Genomic DNA, 24,967 nt, shown 5'->3' with positions numbered 1-24,967 from the left:
TGCCTACAAATGGGGCTGTTTAATAAAAGGCATCACTTATCAGGTGGGCTCAGTCGATGACTCTCCTCATCCTCCAGCCTCTTGGGGAGGCGAGGTGTTTGCGCTTCCCAGCACCTATACAAAGCCAGCTTTCTTTCTTTCGTTTCTTTTTTTTTTTTTTTTTGAGACAGAGTCTCCCTCTGTCCCGCAGGCTGGAGTGCAGTGGCGATCTCGGGTCACTGCAACCTCCGCCTCCTGGGTTCAAGCGATTCTGCTGCCTCAGCCTCCTGAGTAGCTGAGACTACGGCGCCTGCCACCACGCCCGGCTAATTTTTCTATTTTTAGTAGAGATGGGGTTTTACCATGTTGGCCAGGATAGTCCTGATCTCCTGACCTCGTGATCCACCTGCCTTAGCCTCCCAAATGCTGGGATTACAGGCGTGAGCCACTGCGCGCGGCCAAAGCCAGCTTTCTTTTGCAGGGGCTGAGACCTGGCACCAAGAGGAAACCCGACAAAAGACTAGGGGCCCGGGCCCAGCAGCCGCTGAAGTTTGTAGGCCCGGAGCGTGTGGCACCATCTGCTCTTGCGACCAGTGCCCTAGGCTAGAGCTTCGGCGTGACCCGCCCAAAGGAGAGTGGCGGAGCCTCCTTGGCCTTTCCAAGAGGAAACAGCTCAGGCCCCGAGGCCACGAAATCTTGTCACTCGCTGGAAGCGCGGGCCAAGCCCCGCCCCCGCGAGCCGCCTCTTCCGCTCGCGCTGGGGTGGGGTTTACGCGGCCGCCGGGATCCGCTCGGACGCGGCCACGTTGTCTTGCGCGCTTTGCCCGCCTGGCCCTGGGACCCTGACCCTCGGCTACCCGTTCCTGCCCCACTAGCGTGGCCGCGAGCCTCGGTGAGCCGGCCGTATTCCCGCTCTCGCTTAGGGGGCACAGGCGCAGGAAGCGGCCCGGCCACTCCAAGCCTTCGGTGCGCGGGCGCGTCTGGGATACGGGCCCGGGAGGCGCCGCCCTCCGTCCGCCCGGTGCCTCTCAGGAACAGCGAACCGGAGAGAGCGCCGGAGAGTTGGGCTCCGTGCAGAGCTCGGCGCCGGGGCCCATGCCCGTGCGCCCCCGCAGGCCGGCGCCATGGCCTCCGGGAGCGTGGCCGAGTGCCTGCAGCAGGAGACCACCTGCCCCGTGTGCCTGCAGTACTTCGCAGAGCCCATGATGCTCGACTGCGGCCATAACATCTGTTGCGCGTGCCTCGCCCGCTGCTGGGGCACGGCAGAGACTAACGTGTCGTGCCCGCAGTGCCGGGAGACCTTCCCGCAGAGGCACATGCGGCCCAACCGGCATCTGGCCAACGTGACCCAACTGGTGAAGCAGCTGCGCACCGAGCGGCCGTCGGGGCCCGGCGGCGAGATGGGCGTGTGCGAGAAGCACCGCGAGCCCCTGAAGCTGTACTGCGAGGAGGACCAGATGCCCATCTGCGTGGTGTGCGACCGCTCCCGCGAGCACCGCGGGCACAGCGTGCTGCCGCTCGAGGAGGCGGTGGAGGGCTTCAAGGTGAGGGCGCGGATCCCGGGAGGGCGGGAGCGCGAGTCGGACAAAGGGAGGAGAGAGCCAAAGGGGCTTCCCTTTTTCCGCCTAGAAAATGGCTGAGCCGGACGTGTGGTTCACAGCCGTCATTTCCTCTCTGTCCGCTCCAGAGCCTCAGCACTCAGATTTGGAGGAAAACCTGTAGCTGGCGAGGAAGCCAGGAGTGTCCCCACCCCCACTCTCTTTTCTCTGTTTACCCCCATGTTTCCTGTCTCACGGACACATTGTACACGGAGACATCCTTTTGACAGTATAAAGAAGTGCATAAAACCGCGTACACATCGACAAGCTGCAGACACTCTTACTCCCATCAGCTCTCAGACCAAAACGCAGTTGGACGTTAACTGACTTGTGCCCATTCCTTAGTCTATAAGCATTTCCCCAGCACTTTCCTGCAATCCGTCCTGGTCTAGAAACTCACAGAACAGCTTTTCGCTGCTGGAGTAAGTCACTTAACCACTCTGAGACTCAGGAGATAACACAGTTATGAGGAATATTGTGGAATCATGTGACTCACAGAGCCCTTTGTGAACTGGCACAGCTAAACAGAAACGTGGAAACATAGTATTACATATAAAACAGTTGTAAGGTGACCTTCAAGGAGTCCATGATACTGTGTATTTTCTGTATGTTGAGGGCTTCAGGAATGCGTACACAATTATGTCCGTGTTTAAATATGAGTACATTCATGTGCAATCGCTTAACATTTATGGACCTTTCAGCTATATTATTTCACTCACTCTGGTGAGAACTCTTGAGTAGGTTGGGAAGATGGTGTTTGCCCATTTCACACATGAGGGAAATAAGTCACTTTCACAGTGTGCCTATGTGGAAGAGCTACAATACAACATAACTCTAAGCCTCCTACTCCAGTCACAGTTCCGCTAAGTCATGCAATATCCTACCACGGACAGGTAGATGACTCATTGTTTAAGATAGACACAAATAGTCCTGACGAGGTAGCTGAGTGGTTGAAGCCACAGGCTGCTAAGATAGACACAGATTGCCAAAGAAGTGGCTTGTTTGCCCCTGCGCCCTGAGTCTTTCTTTTGTGGGTGGCAGTGTGGCCTAAGGACAAGCGCCAACTAGAGACTCGGCATCAGGTGTGTGGACTCCATGTATGATAAGAAGTACCATGCTGATGCTAAGGTCTACCTAATTTTGAACTGCCCATCTCTTTTGCTTTTCTCAGGAGCAAATCCAGAACCAGCTCGACCATTTAAAAAGAGTGAAAGATTTAAAGAAGAGACGTCGGGCCCAGGGGGAACAGGCACGAGCTGAGCTCTTGGTAAGGGTTGTTGGAATTCACAGTTGGTTCTGCTGGTGCTCCCCTCTTCTGTAGAGCTGATGTTACTTCCCTTAAACTTGTCCAGCATGTCACCCAGAACTTGTAGGTAGAGGTGGATCAACCGCACATGGCAGTGGGAACTCACCCGGAGAACTAAGATTCCCTTACTTTTGGGGAAAGCATGGAGAAGCCAAGTTTGGAACCCTTGGAAATCAGACCTGTCAGTTTACTTTAACCTGCTAACTGCGTAGACCAAGGTTGATCCTTGGCAAAGCTGAGATAGGTAAAATTATTGGATACAGTTAGCTTGCGTTGGTACCATTCTGCAGACAGTTGCTAATAGTGGATTTGTGTAATCCCCACTGTTGCTTCTCTTTGGCTTATTCTCCTTTCTTAACAATGCTTTAATTCTGAATTTTTTATTCTGCCCTCTTCCTCCAGTCTCTCAAGGCCTCAACAAGTGGCTGATGTGTTAATTTATATTAGGGGTATATGGGAATTTTTTTTCTTATTTATAGACAGGGTCTCACTGTCACCCAGGCTGGAGTGCAATGGCAAGGTTTCGGTTCACTGCAACCTCTGCCTCCCAGTTCAAGCGATTCTCCCACCTCAGCCTCCCAGGTAGCTGAGGCTACAGGCATACGCCAACAGACTCAGCTAATTTTTGTATTTTTAGTAGAGGTGGTGTTTCTCCATTTTGGTTAGGCTGGTCTTGAACTCCCGACCTCAGGTGATCCGCCCACCTCAGCCTCCCAAAGTGCTGGGATTACAGACGTGAGCCACCGCGCCCAGCCTGGCTCCTTGTTTAGAACAAAAGTTTATAATAGAGTCCTGTTGGTGGTGGGGGTTGGGTGAAGAACCAAGGACAGTAAATTATGGCAAACAAATCAGCGCCAAGAGGGAATCGTGGGGAGAGCACCTCTCCCCCTCCTACCCAAAGCTAGAGACAGCAGTTGGTGAACACCCGTGAAGGACAGACAGTGGGTATGGATTACAAATGAAGAGCCCAGGGAAATTGGGCAAGGAAACTGTTATTGGTTGTTCCATCCTCCATAGGGCACATATCTGACCCTGTCACTTTCCTGTGTGACAATCTTCCATGCTTCCCAGTTGGGATAGAGTCCTTACCCCCAGCCTCCCAGGCCAGGCATGACAAGGCCTTACCTTTTCTGGTCCCTTCCCTCAACACTCGTGTGCTCCAACCAGATAGCACCATTTGCTTTCTCTCCCCACTCTTTTGCCTGTGCCATTTCTTCTGCCTGGAAAGGCTTCCCGCTCATTGCCTATGTGGTGAACTCTTATTCATCACATGAACATTGTGTGAAATTGCTTCTGTGAAGATGGTACCAGTTTCTTTCATTGCAGGCTGTCACCCTATCTTTAATTATCCATCCATGACTATGTATATCACATGAACCTGACTCACTTCTCTGAGTTACTTGAGAACAGGGACTATGTCTTAATAATCACTGGGGTAATTCAGTTCCTGGGCATTATATATCCAGTCAGTAAAGTCTGGAAATAATGAGTTAGCACTGTGCTTGTTTTAATCCATAATGGGGTCTTGGGGTACGTGGTCACAGGAGAACTATGAAGGCCCTAGAAATGAGCCATTTTTCTCTTTACTGCCTTTCCCTGTCATCTGCATAGAGCCTAACGCAGATGGAGAGGGAGAAGATTGTTTGGGAGTTTGAGCAGCTGTATCACTCCTTAAAGGAGCATGAGTATCGCCTCCTGGCCCGCCTTGAGGAGCTAGACTTGGCCATCTACAATAGCATCAATGGTGCCATCACCCAGTTCTCTTGCAACATCTCCCACCTCAGCAGCCTGATCGCTCAGCTAGAAGAGAAGCAGCAGCAGCCCACCAGGGAGCTCCTGCAGGTAAGGCTTGCAGAGCCCTGCCAGAGCAGCACCCACTGAAAATATCCTCCCTTCTCCTTTGCCAAGTAGTATCCAGGACCCCCGTCTTCTTTTTAACTCTGCAGGAATAGCAAGAGCTTGCCAAACTCTATATTGTGCACCTTGGAAGGAAACTGTGTAAACTAGAAGTTCTGGTTCACACAACTTGAATTAGTCAATTGCGTTGTCTCATAGAAATGGCAAGAAGAAGACCTGGTGCTTGTGCCTACCCAGCACTGACAAGTGGTCTGATTACAGGCAAGGCTCTCAACCTTTTTGGGCCTCAGTGACCTCATTTGTTCAATAATGAGGGGCTTAGACCACATGTCATTCAAAGACTCTCCTCACTCCAGTATCCTGTAGTTTTAATGTATTACTGTAGCCACAAAACAATGAGCACTTGAACAGGAGTGGTTAGGTTACCTGAGCAGTCCTGTGATTTAACCTTGGTAAAGCAGGTGATAAAGCTGCAGCAGACCTACCCCAGCAAGACTACAGGAAATGAACTAATGCCTGTCTGTCGTTTGCTCATTCAGTGCATATTAATTATTTGCTTTGTGTCAGGCACTATTCTAGGCACTGGGATTAAGTGCCAAATAAGCTTTCCTGAATTATATTTTAGTGTGGCGATCAGACAGTTCTTATAGGTATTTGATAAAAGCCATTAAAAATGGATGATGGCGGGCGAGGTGTGGTGGCTCACACCTGTAATCCCAGCACTTAGAGCCCGAGGCGGGTGGATCACAAGGTCTAGGAGTTCAAGACCAGCCTGGCCAAGTTGGGGAAACCTCGTCTCTACTAAAAATACAAAAATTAGCCAGGCATGGCGGTGTGCCTGTAGTCCTAGCTACGCGGGAGGCTGAGGCAAGGAATTGCCCGAAACCAGGAGGAGGAGGTTGCAGTGAGCCAAGATCGTGCCACTGCACTCCAACCTGGGCAACAGAGCGAGACTCTGTCTCAAAAAATTAAATAAATAATAAAAAATAAAAATAAAAATGGATGATGGCATAGGGCAAGGGTCAGCAAATTATGGTCCATCCGCTGTTTTTGTATGTCCTGGGCAATAAGTATGGTTTTTACATTTTAATTTAAATTTAATATTATTTATTTATTTTGAGATTGAGTCTTGCTCTGTTGCCCAGGCTGGAGTGCAGTGGTGCGATCTCGGCTCACTGCAAACTCCGCCTCCTGGGTTCAAGCGATTCTCCTGCCTCAGTCTCCTGAGTAGCTGAGATTACAGGCACACGCCACCATGCCCGGCTAATTTTTGTATTTTTAGTAGAGACGGGGTTTCACCATATTGGTCAGGCTGGTCTCGAACTCCTGACCTCGTGATCTGCCCTCCTCGGCCTCCCAAAGTGTTGGGATTACAGGTGTGAGCCACGGCGCCTGGCCAGTTTCCATTTTTAAATGGTAAAAATCAGAAAAATGTATTTCTTTTTTTCTTCTTTTTTTTTTTTATTTTTGAGACTAAGCAAGGAGGGAGTGGGCAACATAGTAATGCAGTTGAGGTCAAATAATATCAAAGGTGATACCCATTTGATTCAATAACATGACCATCATTGGTGACCTTAGGTAGAACTATCACAATGGAATAATTGGGGCAGGAGCCACATTAGGGGGAGTTGAGTAGTGACTAGGTCAGGTGAATGGAGACTACAGAAGTAGATGACTATTTCAAGTACAACTGTTAAGGGGATGTAATAAAATACTTAGAGACGAGACAGGATTATGGAGTTTTATCTGGAGGGGTTGATTAAAGAAACTAGAAGTTAGACATATTTTCAAGATACGTATGGAAAGGAGTCTATGTTGTAAGGTTTGTAGGTGGGGAGAACACTGAAGCCACAAGAAACCATATACTGGCCAGGCATGGTGGCTCATGCCTGTAATCCCAGCACTTTGGGAGGCCGAGGTGGGCAGATCACCTGAGGTCGGGAGATCGAGAGCAGCCTGACCAACGTGGAGAAACCCCATCTCTACTAAAAATACAAAATTAGCCGGGTGTGATGGCGCATGCTTGTAATCCCAGCTACTCGGGAGGCTGAGGCAGGAGAATCGCTTGAACCAGGGAGACGATGGTTGCAGTGAGCCGAGATTGCGCCATTGCACTCCAGCCTGGGCGATGAGCGAAACCCTGTCTCCAAAAAAAAAAAAAAGAAAAAGGAAGAAAGAAACCATGTACTGATCAGCAATGTGTGGTTCCTGAGAAGGCAGGTGGAAATGAGAACTAAAGTACATATGCCAGGAATTAGTGTCAGAGAGTCTTCTGTTTTGTTGTATGGGAAGAAATGATTGTTTCAGAGTATGGGAAAGACAGTTGGTTTGCGAGAACTAGTAGGAGTATTTGGTCAGTGAACATCTATTTATAGCGTAACCATTCTGCCCTGTTGTGTAACTTTCTTTTTTTTATTTTTTGAGACATACTCTTGCTCTGTTGCCCAGGCTGGAGTGCAGTGGTGCAATCTTGGCTCACTGCAACATCCCCCTCCCAAGTTCAAGCAATTCTCCTGCCTCAGTCTCCCAAGTAGCTGGGATTACAGGCATGTGCCACCACGCCCAGCTAATTTTTGTATTTTTTATAGAGGCGGAGTTTCACCATGTTGGCCAGGCTGGTCCTGAACTCCTGACCTCAGGTGATCCTTCTGCCTCGGCCTCCCAAAGTGCTGGGATTACAGGTGCGAGCCACCGTGCCCAGCCACTGTCGTGTAACTTTCTTATCACCTTTGCTTTCTCAAATATTGACTGCTCTGGCGTGGGCACTGAGTAAGCAGATGGTCAGTCTCATCCAGGATTGGGGTTTTGCAAGATGGACTTGAGGGTTTTTTTTCCTTAGTTTTTATTATTGTTGTTTGAGACAGGGTCTCACTCTGAAACCCAGGCCGGAGTGCGGTGACATGATCATGGCTCACCGCAGCCTTGACCTCCCAGGCTCAGATGATCCTCTTACCTCAGCCTCCCAAGTAGCTGGGACTACAGGCGTAAACCACCATGCTTGGCTAATTTTTGTAATTTTTGTAGAGATGGAGTTTTACCATGTTGCCTTGGCTGGTCTTGAACTCCTGGGCTCCAGCAGTCCATCTGCCTCAGCCTCCCAAAATGCTAGGATTACAGGTGTGAGCCACCACATCCAGCCTTCTTCATTTTTTTAATTGTAAAATATACGTAACCTAAATTTCACCATTTTAAAGTGTAAAACTATGGCACAAAGTAGCATTTAGTAAATCCACAGTGTTGTACAATTATCAACCACTGTCTGGATCTAAAACACTTTTACCACCCAAAAGGAAACCTCACACTATTAAGCAATCACTCCTCATTTCCTTCTAGCCCTGACTCCTGGCTCTATGGATTAGTCTATTCTAGATATTAGATATAATTGAAATCATACAGTACGTAGCCTTTTTCTTCACTTAGCATACTTTTTTTTTTTTTTGAGGCAGAGTTTCACTCTTGTTGCCCAGGCTGGAGCGTAACGGCATGATCTCCGCTCACCGCAACCTCCGCCTCCCAGGTTCAAGCGATTCTCCTGCCTCAGCCTTCCGAGTAGTTGGTATTACAGACATGCGCCATCACCCCTGGCTAATTTTGTATTTTTAGTAGAGACGGGGTTTTGCCATGTTGGTCAGGCTAGTCTCAAACTCCTGACTTCAGGTGATCCACCCGCGTCAGCCTCCCAAAGTATTGGGATTACAGGTGTGAGCCACCACGCCCGGCCTATCACTTAACATACTTTTTTAAAGATTCATTCATATTGTAATATGTTTCAGTACTGGCCAGGCGCAGTGGCTCACGCCTGTAATCCCAGCACTTCAGGAGGCCGAGGTGGGCAGATCATGAGGTCAGGAGTTCGAGACCAGCCTGGCCAATATGGTGAAACCCCGTCCCTACTAAAAATACAAAAATTAGCCAGGCGTGGTGGCGCATGCCTGTAATCCCAGCTACTCAGGAGGCTGAGGCAGGACAATCACTTGAACCTGGGAGGCAGAGGTTGTAGTGAGCCGAGATCGCGCCATTGTACTCCAGCCTACGCAATAGAGTGATAGCGCCATTTTACACCAGCCTACGCAATAGAGTGAGACTCCGTCTCAAAAAATATATATATACGAAAAAATATATATATGTGTTTCAGTATTTCTTTTTATGGCTGAATAATATTCCATTGTATGGATATATAATATGTTTTGTTTATTCATCAGTCAATGGGCATTTTGGTTGTTTGCACCTTTTGGCTATTGTGAATAGTGCTGCTGTGAACATTGAACATTAAAAGGAGGAAATGGTTCACAAATTTGTGTGTTATCCTTGTGCAGGAGCCATGCTAATCTGTGCATGGTTCCCATTTGAGGATATCTGCTGCTGAAGCAAGCACCATAATTAAGGCTTTAAAACCTTTTTTTTTATTTTTTTATTTTTTTGAGACAAAGTCTAACTCTGTTACCCAGGCTAGAGTGCAGTGGCACAATCTCAGCTCACTGCAGCTTCCACCTCCTGAGTGAGTCTCCTGCCTCAGCCTCCCGAGTAGCTGGGATTACAGGCACACACCACCACACCTAGCTAATTTTTGAATTTTTGGTAGAGATGGGGTTTCACCATGTTGGCCAGGCTGGTCTTGAACTCCTGACCTCAGGTGATCCGCCTACCTTAGCCTCCCAAAGTGCTGGTATAATAGACGTGAGCTACTGCGCCTGGTCTAAAGCTTTTTCTTTCTTTTTTTTTTTTTTAAGAATTTTTTTTAAACAGATGGAGCATGAAACTGAAGGTGGATGATGAGGAAAGTAGAGAAAGAAAGAAGTCATGGACTCAGTAAGGGAGGAGGGGCTCCATGAATATCAAAAAGTGTTTATGTTGGAAGTCACTGGAAAAGCAGGATAAATATTACTTAATGGGGCAATACTGGAGGCATTCCCATTGAAGTCAGAAACAGGCCGGATGCCCAGTATCATTTATCTCTATTTAACACTGCATTAAAGGTTGTAACCAGTTCAGTTAAATAAAATAATTATAGGTATACAAATTGGGAAAGAAGTTAACATACAGAAATCAGCAGCCTTCATATGCCAGATAGCAGCCACTAGAAGACATATTAGAAGAGAACATGCTGTTTCCATTTGCAAAAAAAAAAAAAACAAGTGATAAAATATCTGGAAATAAGTTTATAAGAAATATACAAAAACCTATGTGGAGAAAATTATAAAACATTCAAACATCCCTGAAAGACACAAAATAAACTTGAACAAATAAAGAGATATCACTTATTCTTTGATAAGACAGGGAAAGCAAGTTGTCCTTCACATTCATAAATGCAGTTTGTTTCTTTTTTTTTTCTGTTACTCGGATATATTATGTAGTGAAGTCTCGGATTTCAGTGTAACCATCACCCAGGTAGTGTACGTTGTACCCATTAAGTAATCTGTTATCCCTCATCCCCCCTCCCACCCTTGCAATTTCAATAAAAATACCCACAAGCTCTTTTTCTGGATCTAAACAAATTGACCGTCAACTTCAGATAGAAAAATAAGCACATGATAATATGCACATATAAAATAAGCACATATTATTATGTGCTTATTTTTATGGGATAGGCCGGGTGCAGTGACTCACACCTGTAATCCCAGTACTTTGGGAGGCCGAGGCAGGTGGATCACCTTAGGTCAGGAGTTTGAGACCAGCCTGACCAACATGGCAAAACCCCATTGCTATTAAAAATACAAAAATTAGCCAGGTGTGGTGGCACATGCCTGTAATCTCAGCTACCTGGGAGGCTGAGGCAGGAGAATCTCTTGAACCCGGAGGTGGAAGTTGCAGTGAGCTGAGATCGCACCATTGCACTCCAGCCCGGGAGGCAGATCAAGACTCTGTCTCAAAAAAAAAAAAAAAAAAAAAGCTGGGATAGATCACTAGAGCCCAAGAGGTTGAGCCTGCAGTGAGCTATGATTGCACCACTGCACTCCAGCCTGGGCAACAGAGCAAGACTCTGTCTTAAAAAAAAAAAAAAAAAACTAGGTAGGCTACACTGTGAAAGAAGAGCTCTGAGGGAGAACTGGCCCTACTAGATATTACACCATATTTTAAAGCCTATATAATTAAAGCAGTTGGTATTAGTACAAGAAAAAAGCGCACATACATTGTAACCAGTCAAAAGATGGTATTAAAATTGAATATTTGCCACAAATGTCGCAAACACAAGTGATAGTTCTAACATAAAAAGACCTTTTAAGTATTGCGAGAGAAGACACCAAAATTCTAGAGAAAAATGGGTTAAAGGCACAAACAGACAAGCTGCAAAAGACATAAATTGCTTTGTGAACGTGAAAAAATGCTCAGCTGTACATAATAAGAGAAATGCAAACTAAAACCACACTAAAATACAATTTCTTACTCGTTACAATAGCAAAAATTTTCAACTTAATACACTGTTAATGAAGTGTGGGAGAGACACTCATATGCCAGTGGGCTGGTGGGAATGCAAAATCATGACCCTTTTGGAGGAGAGTTTCTCAATATTTAACAAAACTGTATGTGTGTGTGTGTATGTATACACACAGTTAGAATTAACAAATAATTTTTTTAGGAAGGGTAGAGGGAGGAGAGATGAGAGATTGATTAATGGGTACAAATATACAGTTTGATAGAAGAAATAAAACCTAGTGTTTGATAGGTCAGTAGGGTGACTGTAGTTTACAAATCTATTATATATTATATCTATGTATATACACACGCACATACATACATATATATATATATTTTTTTTTTTTGAGACGGAGTTTCACTCTTGTTGTCCAGGCTGGAGTACAATGGCATGATCTCGGCTTACCGCAACCTCTGCCTCCCGGGTTCAAGCGATTCTCCTGCCTCAGCCTCCCGAGTAGCTGGGATTACAGGCATATGCCACCACGCCCGGCTAATTTTGTATTTTTAGTAGAGACGGGGTTTCTCCATGTTGGCCAGTCTGGTCCCAAACTCCCGACCTCGGGTGATCCGCCCGCCTGGACCTCCCAAAGTGCTGGGATTACAGGCGTGAGCCACTGCGCCTGGCTTATTTTATATTCCAAAGTGACTAGAGGAGAATAATTGCAATGCTTGTTGCATAAAGAAAAGGCAAATACTTACAATGTGATGGATATCCCAATACACTGATTTCTTTACAAATTATGAATGTGTTAAATTATCACATGTACCCCCAAAATATGTATGTCTGTTACGTATCAATAAAAAATTTTAAAAATCTAAGAATTTACTTTGAAGATATAACTAAGTATTAAAATATATTTGAAAATACATATGCACAAGATAACTTGCTGCAACATTTTTATAATTGCAAAATACGGGAAATAGTCTGACTTCGAAACCTACAAGATTGTTTTAGTTAATTGTGCACATATATACTATGGAATACTATCCAAGTTAAAAAAAAGGAAAAGAATGATACCTATGAACTGATATGGAGTGGTTTTCAGTGTATATTGCTTTGTGGAAAATAAAAATGTAAAATAGAGAGTATGCTCCTTTTTTTTTTTTCCTGAGACAGAGTTTCACTCTTGTTGCCCAGGCGTGAGCCACCGCGCCTGACAAGAGTATGCTACTTTTTGTGTATGAAAGAAGGGAGAGGCCACCGCTGGCTCACACTTGTAATCCCAGCACTTTGAGAGGCCGAGGTGGGTAGATCACCTGAGGTCAGGAGTTCAAGACCATCCTGGCCAACATGGCGAAACGCTGTCTGTGCTAAAAACACAACAATTAGCCGGGCGTGGTGGCAGACACCTGTAGTCCCAGCTACTCAGGAGGCTGAGGCAGGAGAATTGCTCGAACCCAGGTGGCAGAGGTTGCAGTGAGCCAGGATCGTGCCATTGCACTGCAGCCTGGGCTACATAGAGCGAGACTCCGTCTCAAAAAAAAAAAAAAAAAAGAGTATACTAGAGTTCTTTGTACTAACAGCTTTTCTGTGTATTTGAAATTATTTCATAATAAAAAGAAAGCAAGCTGGACAGGTAGGCAAGCTTGACGTCCAATCATAGGATGCTTGAGTTAGTAAATTTGAAATCCTGAGGTCCTTGACCAGTGAATGGTGGGTACTGAAGGAGGGTATGGGAAATGCTGGTATAGCAAATAGTATGCATCCCATTTTCCTTTGCCTGCCTTTTAGCTCCTCAACACTGAGTTATGTTCCAGTGATCCTTTTCTCCCTAATTTCTCCCATGAGAGCCAGTCTGTAGTTGGTTTTTCAACAAACATCTGTGAAAGAAAACTGAAGTTATAAATGACTTCTCATGGTTATTTTTTTTCCTTTCTCTTGCAGGACATTGGGGACACATTGAGCAGGTATAGTTTTCTATTTCCCTAGTGTTAAATCAAATATGAGAAGACTGTCTCCTTCACATTTGTAAATCCTGAAAGGAGCCCTGAGCCTGAGGATGGACATCTTATCAAATTGACACATATCCCTGAAGAGAGTCACTAGTATACAAAGAATTAGATGAACCACAGCTCTACTCAGTAAAATTCAGGAAGTAGGGGGTTCACGTGGGAGGCTGCTGGTGGATTAGGGGTATGAGGACACTTCCATGGAGAGGGTGTGGCCTTACAGGGACCTGGGCTGAATATAAGGGTAGTTTATGTCTTGCTTCCTATACATTTCAGAATCCTTTCCGCCTTCATTATCTCATTTTTTTTTTCTATAATGGGGGAAGTAAAGCCTAAGAAAGGTGTGACTGGCCTGGATTTACATAATTACTGATGAGCCACCTGGATTCTGGCTCTTATTAACTCTTGCTATTTCTCTATGTTCCATCAAAAAAAAAAAAAAAAAGTGAGGAAGAACTCCCTGGCAGCTGGAACACAATCAAAGAGGGAGAGCTTGGAGGGGGGCAGTAAGCCAGGGCAAAGTTGTTTTGCAGGATGGATGACGAGGCAAGTGGGATGGGCCTTGGGAAGCTCATGTTTGGTGCAAGAATGCCTTTAGGGGTGGAAACTGACTTTGAGGAAGCTGTACTGTGAAGGTGATTAAGACCCTGAATGGTGAAAACCTTCTAAAGCAAAATGCAGCTTGACTATGTGGGAGCATTTAAGGAGATTAGGGAGGTCCTTATAGATGGGGCAGTTTGGCTGGGAGGCCTATGTTGGTAGAATCATGTTGATGGAATTGAGGTTCCTGAGGGACCCTAGGATGGAGATAAGGTGGAGTTCATACCAGTCCCAGCCAGATGACCCAAGCAAATAATACTGTTACCTGATACTTTGTGATGCCAGTCTAGCTCTGACCTAACATACAGAGTTAGCTGCCTCAGACCCTAGCAGTTTGTGACATTAAGGATTGAATTTGGCTATATAAGATAGGAAACCCAAAATTTTATTGGCTTAAGGCTTAAACATAATAAAAAAAATGTGCAGGTGCGTGCGGTGGCTCACACCTGTAATCCCAGCATTTTGGGAGGCCAAGGTAGGTGGATCACCTGAGGTCAGGAGTTCGAGACCAGCCTGACCAACATGGTGAAACCCCGTTTCTACTAAAAATACAAAAATTAGCTGGGTGTGGTGGTGCATGCCTGTAATCCCAGCTACTTGGGAGGTTGAGGCAGGAGAATTGCTCAAACTCTTGTGGCGGAGGTTGCAGTGAGCTGAGATCATGCTACTGCACTCCAGCCTGGGTGACAGAGCCTGACTCCATCTCAAAAAAAAAAAAAAGTAAGAAATGTGCAGGTAGGTAGTCTGTGGCTAGTATGGTAACTCCAGTGATCCTCAGAGACTCAGGTGTCTTCCCATTCACTGTTCTACCATCCCTGAGGTATGGTCCTCATATAGTCCACGATAGCTGGTAGAATGCCAACCAAGAAGAAGGATATAAGTCACATCACATTACCTTTTTTTCTTCTTTTTTTTTTTTTTTTTCCATTTTTCTTTTTTGTAGAGGCAGGGTCTCACCATGTTGCCCAGGCTGGTCTTGAACTCCTAGCCTCAAAGCAATTCTCCCACCTTGGCCTCCAAAAGTGTTGGGATTGCAGGCATGAGCCACTGTTCCCGGTCATGTTACTTTTTTAAGTAGACTTCTCAAAACACCATGAGATACATCTTACCTCTCATAGGCCAGAACTTAGTCACAAGGTCACATCTAGCTATGAGGGACTGGGCAGCTGTGAGCCAGCCATAAAAGGCAGAAGATGGCAGAAGGGGTATTGGATAGGCAACTGGCAGTCTTTGCTATAGACACCCTTGCAGGGCTAGGGAATTGGGTATTGTCCCCCACAGTGCCTTTCTATCTGAACATGTCATTCTTTCCATATTTGGGAACCTGAGAATTCGGATTAATTGCTCACCATAAATATCAAGGACTGTAATGGAATCTAGTGCTTTCTGGCAAAGTCAGCCTCATATGTAATTCAGTAAACCTTTTTGAGTACTTAGTATTTGAAAAGCTGTGAGCTAGGTGCTTTGGGGTGTATGAGAATGAGTACAGTATCTATCCTATTTGGTCTAGAGGATCATAGCTCAGGAAGAGAAGGTGGGAAAAGCTGTAGTGGCTGATTTTAAAGACTGTCCATGTACGCTAGACAGTGTAGCTTAGCCCCTGTCCTAGTTCCTGGAAGGTCATGGACTTGGGAAAAAGAATTTACTTGGGCCGGACGCGGTGGCTCACGCCTGTAATCCCAGCACTTTGGGAGGCCGAGGCGGGAGGATCACCTGAGGTCAGGAGTTCGAGACCAGCCTGACCAATATGGAGAAACCCCATCGCTACTAAAAACACAAAATTAGTTGGGTATGGTGGCGCATGCCTGTAATCCCAGCTACTCAGGAGGCTGAGGCAGGAGAATTGCTTGAACCTGGGAGGCGGAGGTTGTGGTGGGCCGAGATGGCACCATTGCACTCCAGCCTGGGCAACAAGAGCGAAACTCCATCTCAAAAAAAAAAAAAATTTACTCATGTTTTTTAAATTTAGGGCTGAAAGAATCAGGATTCCTGAACCTTGGATCACACCTCCAGATTTGCAAGAGAAAATCCACATTTTTGCCCAAAAATGTCTATTCTTGACGGAGAGTCTAAAGCAGTTCACAGGTAATGTGAGGAGAGGTGTCATGAGGGGAAATGGATTTATACTGAGTATCTGCATATTGCCTGATGAAAGGATAATTTTCCAGCCAGATAGTGGGATGCAAACTGAATATTTTCTTGTTTTCTTTTCTTAGAAAAAATGCAGTCAGATATGGAGAAAATCCAAGGTAAATTTATCTACCTACTGGGCTTTTGATGTAAAGTTGCTTGGAAAAAAGAACATCTGCACTGAAAGTGGGAAACATGGGATAAGGGTGATACCCATTGGCCAGCCTTCCCTGATATTTTACATCTTCCCTTTGGTCTTAATTAATTTTCTCAATTAACAGCCTCTTGTTCTAATTTGAAGTCTGTTAACTGTATTTAGTCAATTCGCAATCTGCATTGATGGAGGAGAAAAATAAGCAATCCAAAAATTAATCAATCCAGAATTAATTTGATTGTTTACTTCGGAAAGAATGAACAAAAACTACCTTGGATACATTTCACTTGAGAGTGTTTATCATTGTAATTTACTGAGTTCCTACTGCTTGTGGGCACAGGTGCCAGCTCGGGCTGGAGGAATCGAGCAGCGCTGACAGGCAGCACCGCCAGGGACATGGTTAGGAGCAGGCAGTCAGGAGTCAGGCTGCCTGGGTTCTGGGCCTGCCTCTACCACTTAGTAAGGATTCAATAAGCAATTTCCTCATCTGTAACAACAGTAATAGTTCTTACCTCCTAAGGTATAAGAATTAAGGTTAGTTACCATTTCTAACACTTCTAGAATAGAACCTGACACATAGTAAGTCCTATATTCATGTTTATTAAATCGTTCTAGGCATTTGGAGAAGCTTTTCCAAATTAAAATTTTTCTGCTCACGAGCCACATTCAGTAAAGAGTTGGCCATATATTATTCCACCCAGGAATACTAAAATTCCTGGGCAGTCTGGTGGATTCTGAAATCCTTATATGTAGGTAATCCCTTCTCTTAATTATTAGAAATTAGAAACCCCCACAATCTTTGATAATTTTCTATTTTGTATATGCTGGGTTCTTATTTGCATTGCATCTATTCAGATATATACTTTTTGGGGCATCTAGCAACATAGATCTAGCAGATACATGTCCTCTACAAGCAAGACAAATGGGGAGAAACTCCACTCAATACAGTGGATAATACCAGAAGTGGTTAGTTCAGGCATGACTTTCCTTGATCTGGCTCTTTTCTTGCCACTTAAAAGGCTTAGTGGGATAATGTGTGAAAAATTCTGTTTCAACTATAAAGTGCCTTATAAATGAATGGTTATGTTTACCCCAGAGTGTCAGTGAGTGTCACTTGAGCCATTCAGCTCTTGTACACAGATGACTTATGCAACTCAAAAGTTATGTGTGATGTGGGGTTGGAACCGCGTTTCCCTCTGCAGAATCAGCTGACTCAATGGAAGGTGGAATTCTTGATCTTGGCTCAGTTTGATCCCATATTCTACCAGTCTCAGGCATGTGGTTATCCCTGTACTTAAGATTCCCAGTCCATCTCCCCCTAAAGCTTTTGGTTGAACGATAGAGCCATACATCATATGAAAAAATCAGTGCATGACTGACAACAGAGGTTCTGGGGTTTCTAGTGGAGACCACTGCTTTATGATGACTAACCAAAGCCCCCTCAGTTATGTATTTCCTGGAAACCCTCATGACTTCCATAACTTTTCTCTTTTATTCTTTCAGAATTAAGAGAGGCTCAGTTATACTCAGGTAGGTGATGAGAGACAAAACCATATTAGGGTAAGGAGTAAAAATCCTTGTGAACCTAACTACCGTTATGAGTGATTTGGAAATTGCTTAGATTTGGATTCTTTAGGTTACATGTATAAAGATGATACACAACAAGCACAAAAATCCTCAGTTGTTTCTATGTGTTAACAGTATCTTTGCCTCCTGAAATGCCTCAGAGCTGAAGCCATAGGGTAAAATCAATCTCAGGTGTTAAAGAAGGATTATAGGGTGGAAACCGCAGTTCCCAAAAGTAGAACAGAGCTGGTACACTAGTACACTGCTCTGCCTGCCCAGCTTCAGGGTCAAACCATGGTTTGTGACAAGCAGGACTGATTGAGCTCCACTATTACTCTTGAGTGCTAGAGGAAGTCTAGGAGTCTTGTGTCATCCCATCACTGTGCCTCAGAGCAAAGTTTGAAACTCCCCTTCCCCCTCACAACCACTTTCACCCTACTGTAGAGCCTGGGTAAATTTAACATTGCAGAAGTACTCAAATCTAAGGTGTATTCGTCCCACAGTCACAGTCACCTTCTGTTATGAAGTGTCCTCTAAATGAAGAGAAGGACTCTACATACAGTGGATCTGCAGTCCTTGGTGTGCAGTGGCTCTGATCCATATTTAATTTCAACAAGTATTAAATGAGTACTTTGCTTGTATCCTACACTGCCTAACATTGTGAAGGGTATTTTAGAGGAGCAGAAGAGCATAAGTCATCCTACTCTTATGGGTTTACATTGTCTGGTTGGAGGTATACCCATGACACAAGAAGAAGGTAGGCAGCTGTTGTAGACAGATTGTTGAACCAGGAACCAAGGGTTCTGGGGTTCTTGGTTACCTCTACCAGTTGCCTTTCTTTTGTGGGAGTAAAAATTTGTGGGCTTAAATTTCTGAGAGGTAATGTTTGGGACTCTTCCTCCTGAACAAAATGTGAGGAGCAAATGAGAGAATACGTATCAGTATTTTTATTTGTTTATTTATTATTTTAATTTTTTAAATTTTTTATTATTCATTTTAGAGGCAGGTTCTCTGTTGCCCAGACTGGTGTGCAGTGGCATGGTGATAGCTTGCTGCAGCCTCATACTCCTGGGCTCAAGTGATCCTCCTGCCTCAGCCAGCCTCCTGAGTAGCTGGAATTACAGGCATGCACCACCATGCTTGCCTAATTTTTTTGCTTTTATTTTTTGTAGAGACAGGGTCTCAAACTCCTGTATGCAAGCAATCCTCTTGCCTCAGCTTCCCAAAGTGCTGAGATTACAGGCATGAGCCACATACCCAGCCCATTATCAGTGTTTTTGAAGCAGGAAAACACTTGATGATAGCAAGATGCTGTAATACTAAATGCCAGAGGAGATGACATGGGTCATACAGAGTTTTAGATTTCAGAACAGGAAGAGTGTAATGGCCTGGGCAGGTAAAGAAAAACTTGGAGGATGTGTGTCTTGGACTGGACATTAGAAGAAGATGAATAGAGCTTTGATGTGCAGAGTGAAGATCTTACAGAATGGATAAAAGAGTGATTTGGGCTGGGCGTAGTGGCTCACACCTGTAGTCCTAACACTTTGGAAGGCTGAAATGGGAAGTCTGCTTGAGCCAGGGAGATGAAGTCTGCAGTGAGCCATGATTATGCCACTGTACTACAGTCTGGGTGACAGAGTGAGACCTCATCTCAAAAAATAAAAAAAAAGTAAAAAATAATTTTAAAAGAGTGATTTAAAAAGTAAGCATACTGATACAGGTTCCCAGTCCCTTACCCACAGTTCTAAAATCCCAAATCTCTGAAAGCCAAAACCTTTTTCATTATTTTGTGGGAAATTAATTATAGCATCAAAACCTGAATTTATGTGGTACTGTTTAGAGTCTTTATCCTTCATTATGTAAACATTCATAGATCTCACAGCAGATCTATTAATACTTCATTATAGAATGCTGCACCAGACCCTGCGTGTCTAAAACCTGTAATATTCTGAATTCTGTGAAACTTGGGGCCCCTGGAGTTTTCAGAATAAGGGATGATGAGCGTGTAAGAAAACCTCAATTCAGCGTATCTGCCAGGCACAGTGGCTCATGCCTGAAATCCCATTGCTTTGGGAAGTTGAGGTGGGAGGATTGCTTGAGGCCAAGAGTTCGAGACCATCCTGGGCAACATAGTAAGACCTCATCTCTACAAAAAATTTTTAAAAATTAGCCAGGGTGGTAGTGCACACCTATGGTCCCAGCTAGTTGGGAGTCTTAGGCGGGAGAATCACCTGAGCCCAGGAGTTTGGGGTTACAATGAACTATGACCATACCACTGTGCTCCAGCCGAGGCAACAGAGCAAGACCCTATCTCTTAAAATCAGTTCATAATGGATATTGTGGCTTCAGATGTGAAAGAAAAGATACGGGGCTAAAATTCTGTATTTTCAGTGTATTCTGGTAACCAGCTAATCCAAGCAGTAATTTTTGAAATGTGAAGTTTAGAATATATTCTAAATAAAATACGTGCAACCTCCAGTGGGAACCTCTTATTCTTGGGGAGGTAGTAGAAAGGCGCTGGGTGTTCTAAAATAGGCTCTCTTTGTGTCTCTGCAGTGGACGTGACTCTGGACCCAGACACGGCCTACCCCAGCCTGATCCTCTCTGATAATCTGCGGCAAGTGCGGTACAGTTACCTCCAACAGGACCTGCCTGACAACCCCGAGAGGTTCAATCTGTTTCCCTGTGTCTTGGGCTCTCCGTGCTTCATCGCTGGGAGACATTATTGGGAGGTAGAGGTGGGAGATAAAGCCAAGTGGACCATAGGTGTCTGTGAAGACTCAGTGTGCAGAAAAGGTGGAGTAACCTCAGCCCCCCAGAATGGATTCTGGGCAGTGTCTTTGTGGTATGGGAAAGAATATTGGGCTCTTACCTCCCCAATGACTGCCCTCCCCCTGCGGACCCCGCTCCAGCGGGTGGGGATTTTCTTGGACTATGATGCTGGTGAGGTCTCCTTCTACAACGTGACAGAGAGGTGTCACACCTTCACTTTCTCTCATGCTACCTTTTGTGGGCCTGTCCGGCCCTACTTCAGTCTGAGTTACTCGGGAGGGAAAAGCGCAGCTCCTCTGATCATCTGTCCCATGAGTGGGATAGATGGGTTTTCTGGCCATGTTGGGAATCATGGTCATTCCATGGAGACCTCCCCTTGAGGAGGTGAATTCAGGCCAAAAGGGCTGTTGGCTGTAATCCTATGCCAGGCACAAGGCATCTTGTTGCCTTGCCACGTCCTGTCACAGCTGGGTATCCTTACCATGTTCCACGCCCTTGCAGTGGGAGACAGGATGTCCATGTTCTCTACCATCCTTTTCCTTCCCGTGCAGATTGTGAAATGTAATGAGATGTATCAAGATATCCTAGAAATAAAAACCAGATGTTCACCTCCAGTGTTTCACACTTTCTGGTTTTACACATTGCTGGAGGGATAAAGAGTATGGATAATCTTTGGATTTGGAGAGCCATTCAAGATACTTCCAGCTTCTTGGCTCAGCCTGGCTTCCTCTGGTTCAGCCCCACATAATGATTATGGCTATTTGCTGTCATTTTTGGGCTAGGGCTCCTTTCTAACAACCTAGACTGGAACAAGGCCCTGTCAGCATGGCTCCCTTTATCCCAGTTTTTCCGACTGGGAACAGTACCTCTGCCCCTGATTCCCAATGTGCCATAGTTTTATTAACTCCATTAAAGAAGCCTGTATGTGTTTTGGTTAGTTACAGTTATTTTACAATAATGGTGGGTAATGGCCCCACCTCTGTTATGAGATAATGTTCTAATCAATGTCTCTGCCTTTGTATCTTTTCTGAGGGCTTTGTCTGCTCTCTTCATTCTAATGAAAGGTGTATTCTAGTGCTGGGTGCGTATCATCCAGGATAATATTCTGCCCAATTCCATCCTCTGTTACTAGATCCCTTACCAGTCACATTTGTGAACAGGTGGCCAGTCGTATACCATCCCTGGAAGGATTCTGGGACAATATTCCAGGGATTCATTGGCTTCTTGGCTCCTTTTCTCCATTTCCTTTGGGGGAAGAGGGAATTGACCATTCTTAAGTGCATACTATCAAGGGGCAGCTCCATCCCCATGGCCATTGGATCATGAGACACTCTGAAGTCAGAAGGCTGGGGCAGATCACTTCGAGCAAGCCCCCGTGATGGTTCTCAGTCCTGCTTCTCTTTGGGTACATGCCCCTCTGTTTAAAAATAAAGTGAATATGGATATTTACATTGTTGTTGCTTTCTGGGTGTTGGTAGGATTGGGTTCAGATGTTGGAATGCGTGTGGGGAGGAAATGGTTAATGGTGTTGCTTTCCCATATGGGTCCAAAAATCCCACTCTGGCCAATAGTTTACTTCAACTGGAAAATAAAACCACTTTCTCAGTGCCATGTCACTACTTTCTAGTGGTGCTAAGAAAGTAGTGTTGGACATTCACAGCCTACAGTTCTTTTTTTTTTTTTTTGAGGTGGAGTCTTGCTCTGTCGCCCAGGCTAGAGTGCAGTGGCATGATCTCGGCTCACTGCAACCTCTGCCTCCCAGGTTCAAGCGATTCTCCTGCCTCAGCCTCCCGAGTAGCTGGGACTACAGGCGCCTACCACCGCGCCCGGCTAATTTTTTATTTTTAGTAGAGACGGGGTTTCACCATCTTGGCCAGGCTGGTCTTGAACTCCTGACCCTTGTGATCCACCCGCCTCGGCCTCCTAAAGTGCTGGGATTACAGGCGTGAGCCACTGTGCCCAGCCTGCCTACAGTTCTTACATTGGTTAATCCTGTAATTTTACTAGGAAAGTATTTTCTCAAGTCCTTTTTGTAGTATTGTGCCAGGCATTGGGGTTCCATGGCTGAGGTTTATGAGTTGGTGATACCATGTCCTAATTCTTCATTTATTCATCAGGTTTTAAGGGAAATAATAGAACCAGGGCTATAGAAAGTAGCTTCCATGAGGCTAGAGTAGCTTTTGCTGAATATTCTGAGATCTAAATGTATACGGTAATATATATACAGGTACATAAATACTACTAACAAACATAGAGCAGTGCTTGGCACATCATATGAAGAGTTTTATGCACAGTAACTTCTTTAATGCTCATGATAACTTTATCAAGTATGTACTATTGTCTTACTTTACAGATAAAGAAACTGCAGCAGAGAGGGTAAATGACTTATCCAAGGTACACAGCTAGGAAGCAGCAGAGCCAGGATTCAAACTGAGATGGAACACATGACCACATCAGGTCCTGCCCCACAACATGTGTTATTGGTTATCTTCTAATTCTTGTGGGTGGTGTGTTTATAGGTATTTATTTATATTTTTAGTTTTAAAAGCCTGCCATTTTGAATGGGATTAAATGAACTTGTGATTCTAAGTTTACTCATCTGCAAAAAGGTAAGCAACTTTTGAGTTCACCGAGTCAGGAATTGAGTCACTAAAGGCAGATATGGGGCCCACTCCGATTCCTTTGACTCCCCTCTCTTTCCTCAGAACATCTGCAATTGTTAATTATACATTAGGGTTTCAATAACTTCTCCTTCCTTGATTCTTTTGCTGTTCCAGGAAGTGTGTGTTTGTGCATGCACGTATGTGCACATGCCTGTGTGTCTTCAGGTGCTCTTGTTTTTTCTGATAAAGGCCAACATGCAAAGAAGACCATCTTCCCCAAGAGCAGACAAGGCCTAGAAGAGATAGGTTCAAAGAATAAAGGGAAACTGAACATGGCCCCTACCCTCCACCATGTACAATTAAGTGAGAAGATGAGAGAATGCATGTAACAGCCTAACACTTAAAGGCACTATGAAATTAAGAGCAAATAACCATCAGATGGTAAATGAGAGCCATTTGTTAATGCCTTTAGTTACCTGAGATGCAGACCAAAGAGTATAGATGGAAATCACGTATCTCCTCCCAGCAAAATAAAAAACAAAACTCAAAAGGTTCTTAGCATACCAATGGTGATTGAGTTGCTTCTTCACAAATGAAAGACATTCTTTTATTCAAATAGACAATTCAGCCAGTGTTGGGTGCCCCAGCTGAACTTGCTCCTGAAGAGAATACAAGAGAACATGGCTTCTATCCTTTGAAAAGTTAATTAGGAGAGGGGGAAAATAACGTGAAAAAATGTAGAGTACAACTAAAGACGATTTGGGGAGAAGTGAAACTTGTGCTCCAGGAGACCTCATTGCAGACCACAGTAATGTAAGAGGAAGCCTAAATGCCTGGGCTGTGTTTCTTAGTGCCCTTTTTCTTGAGACTAACAGACTTGCCCACTAGCTCAGTCCTGCAATAAATTTTGACTTAATGATATAAGCACATTACTAAATCCTGCACTTTGTTGAACCCAGAAATTCCTCCTATGTGAAGTCTCTGAGAATAATAATAAATCCCAACCAAACCAGCGTTAGAGAAAGGGTCTCACTTTGTCACCAAGGCTGGAATGCAGTAGCAAGATTATCACTCACTGCAGGCTCGAACTCCTGGGCTCAAGGGATTCTCCCTCCTCAACCTCCCAAAGTGTTGGGATTACAGGCATGGGCGACCATGCCAGGCCAAACTACTTCCATTTGACAGTATTGCCCCATTGCATTTCCTTTTCCCTGTTGGAGAAAGGATACATTTCTTAGATCTGGCTTATCTGTTGAATTAATTTTGCATTTGAAGTTTGAAATGTAAGCAGGACATTTGAAGGTAACCTTTAGAGATACACACATCTCTACCAGATTCTTTGTTCAGAGGATGTGAAGAACTTGGATTTGTATGGGATGTGATTGCCAAACCCATTTTAGGGTTCTGATGCACAAAAAGAATGTAAAAGAAAAAAGTGAGAAATACTAATTTAGAAAGGTTTGAACCTACATATTTCTTTAAAAACTGGGAAGAAATATGCCAAAATATTAGCATAGATGCTTTTGATGAGACTTGGTGATTTTTTTTTTTTCTGTATTGAATGAACTCTTCACTATGGAAACCTTTAACCATATACAAAAATGAAGAAAATACACAGCGAACCCTCCTATATCATCTCCCAACTTCAACTACCAATTTATGGTCAGTCTCATTTGAATACAGCGTCATCTCAATTTCCACCCCAATCCCTGTTACTCTCACGTAATCCTGGGCATACCAGAAAATCGAGTTATATGAACCTCACACAAAACAGTCAAGGGACTCATTTCAAGGTTGGAAATTAAATCCTTTTTTTTTGTTTTATTTCATTTTCATAGACCACCATTGTTAGCTTCTTTCCTTTTTAGCCCCCCTGCTTCCCTCTTTAAATAATTTGTCAGACCTTTTAAAATTCCTCTTACAGATGTTTTAATAAAAATGTAGAATGGCCTGTGGGGAGTCTTATTGTGCAATAAATATTATTAGTAAATAGTTAAAATATTGACATATTTAATTACATTTTACCTTATTCCAA

The 24,967-nt window shown here is 44.5% G+C and overlaps 1 protein-coding gene and 1 pseudogene across 1 annotated transcript; one reads left to right on the top strand and one right to left on the bottom strand.

The window, feature by feature from the left end:
* The first annotated feature begins 169 nt into the window (after positions 1–169).
* TRIM27 (tripartite motif containing 27) lies at positions 170–21,778 on the top strand. Its single transcript, XM_002816596.5, has 8 exons — positions 170–1,523; positions 2,749–2,844; positions 4,495–4,725; positions 13,043–13,065; positions 15,677–15,792; positions 15,924–15,956; positions 17,495–17,521; positions 20,114–21,778. The coding sequence occupies exons 1-8, from the start codon at positions 1,104–1,106 to the stop codon at positions 20,707–20,709; spliced, it is 1,542 nt and encodes a 513-aa protein (XP_002816642.1). The 5' UTR covers positions 170–1,103; the 3' UTR covers positions 20,710–21,778.
* On the bottom strand, positions 9,012–9,111 carry LOC112134005 (U6 spliceosomal RNA; annotated as a pseudogene).
* Positions 21,779–24,967: the final 3,189 nt, after the last annotated feature.

The sequence above is a fragment of the Pongo abelii genome, chromosome 5 (genome assembly GCF_028885655.2).
Source record: "Pongo abelii isolate AG06213 chromosome 5, NHGRI_mPonAbe1-v2.0_pri, whole genome shotgun sequence".
Classification (NCBI taxonomy): Eukaryota; Metazoa; Chordata; class Mammalia; order Primates; family Hominidae; genus Pongo; species Pongo abelii.
This window is presented reverse-complemented; position numbering and strand designations above follow the sequence as displayed.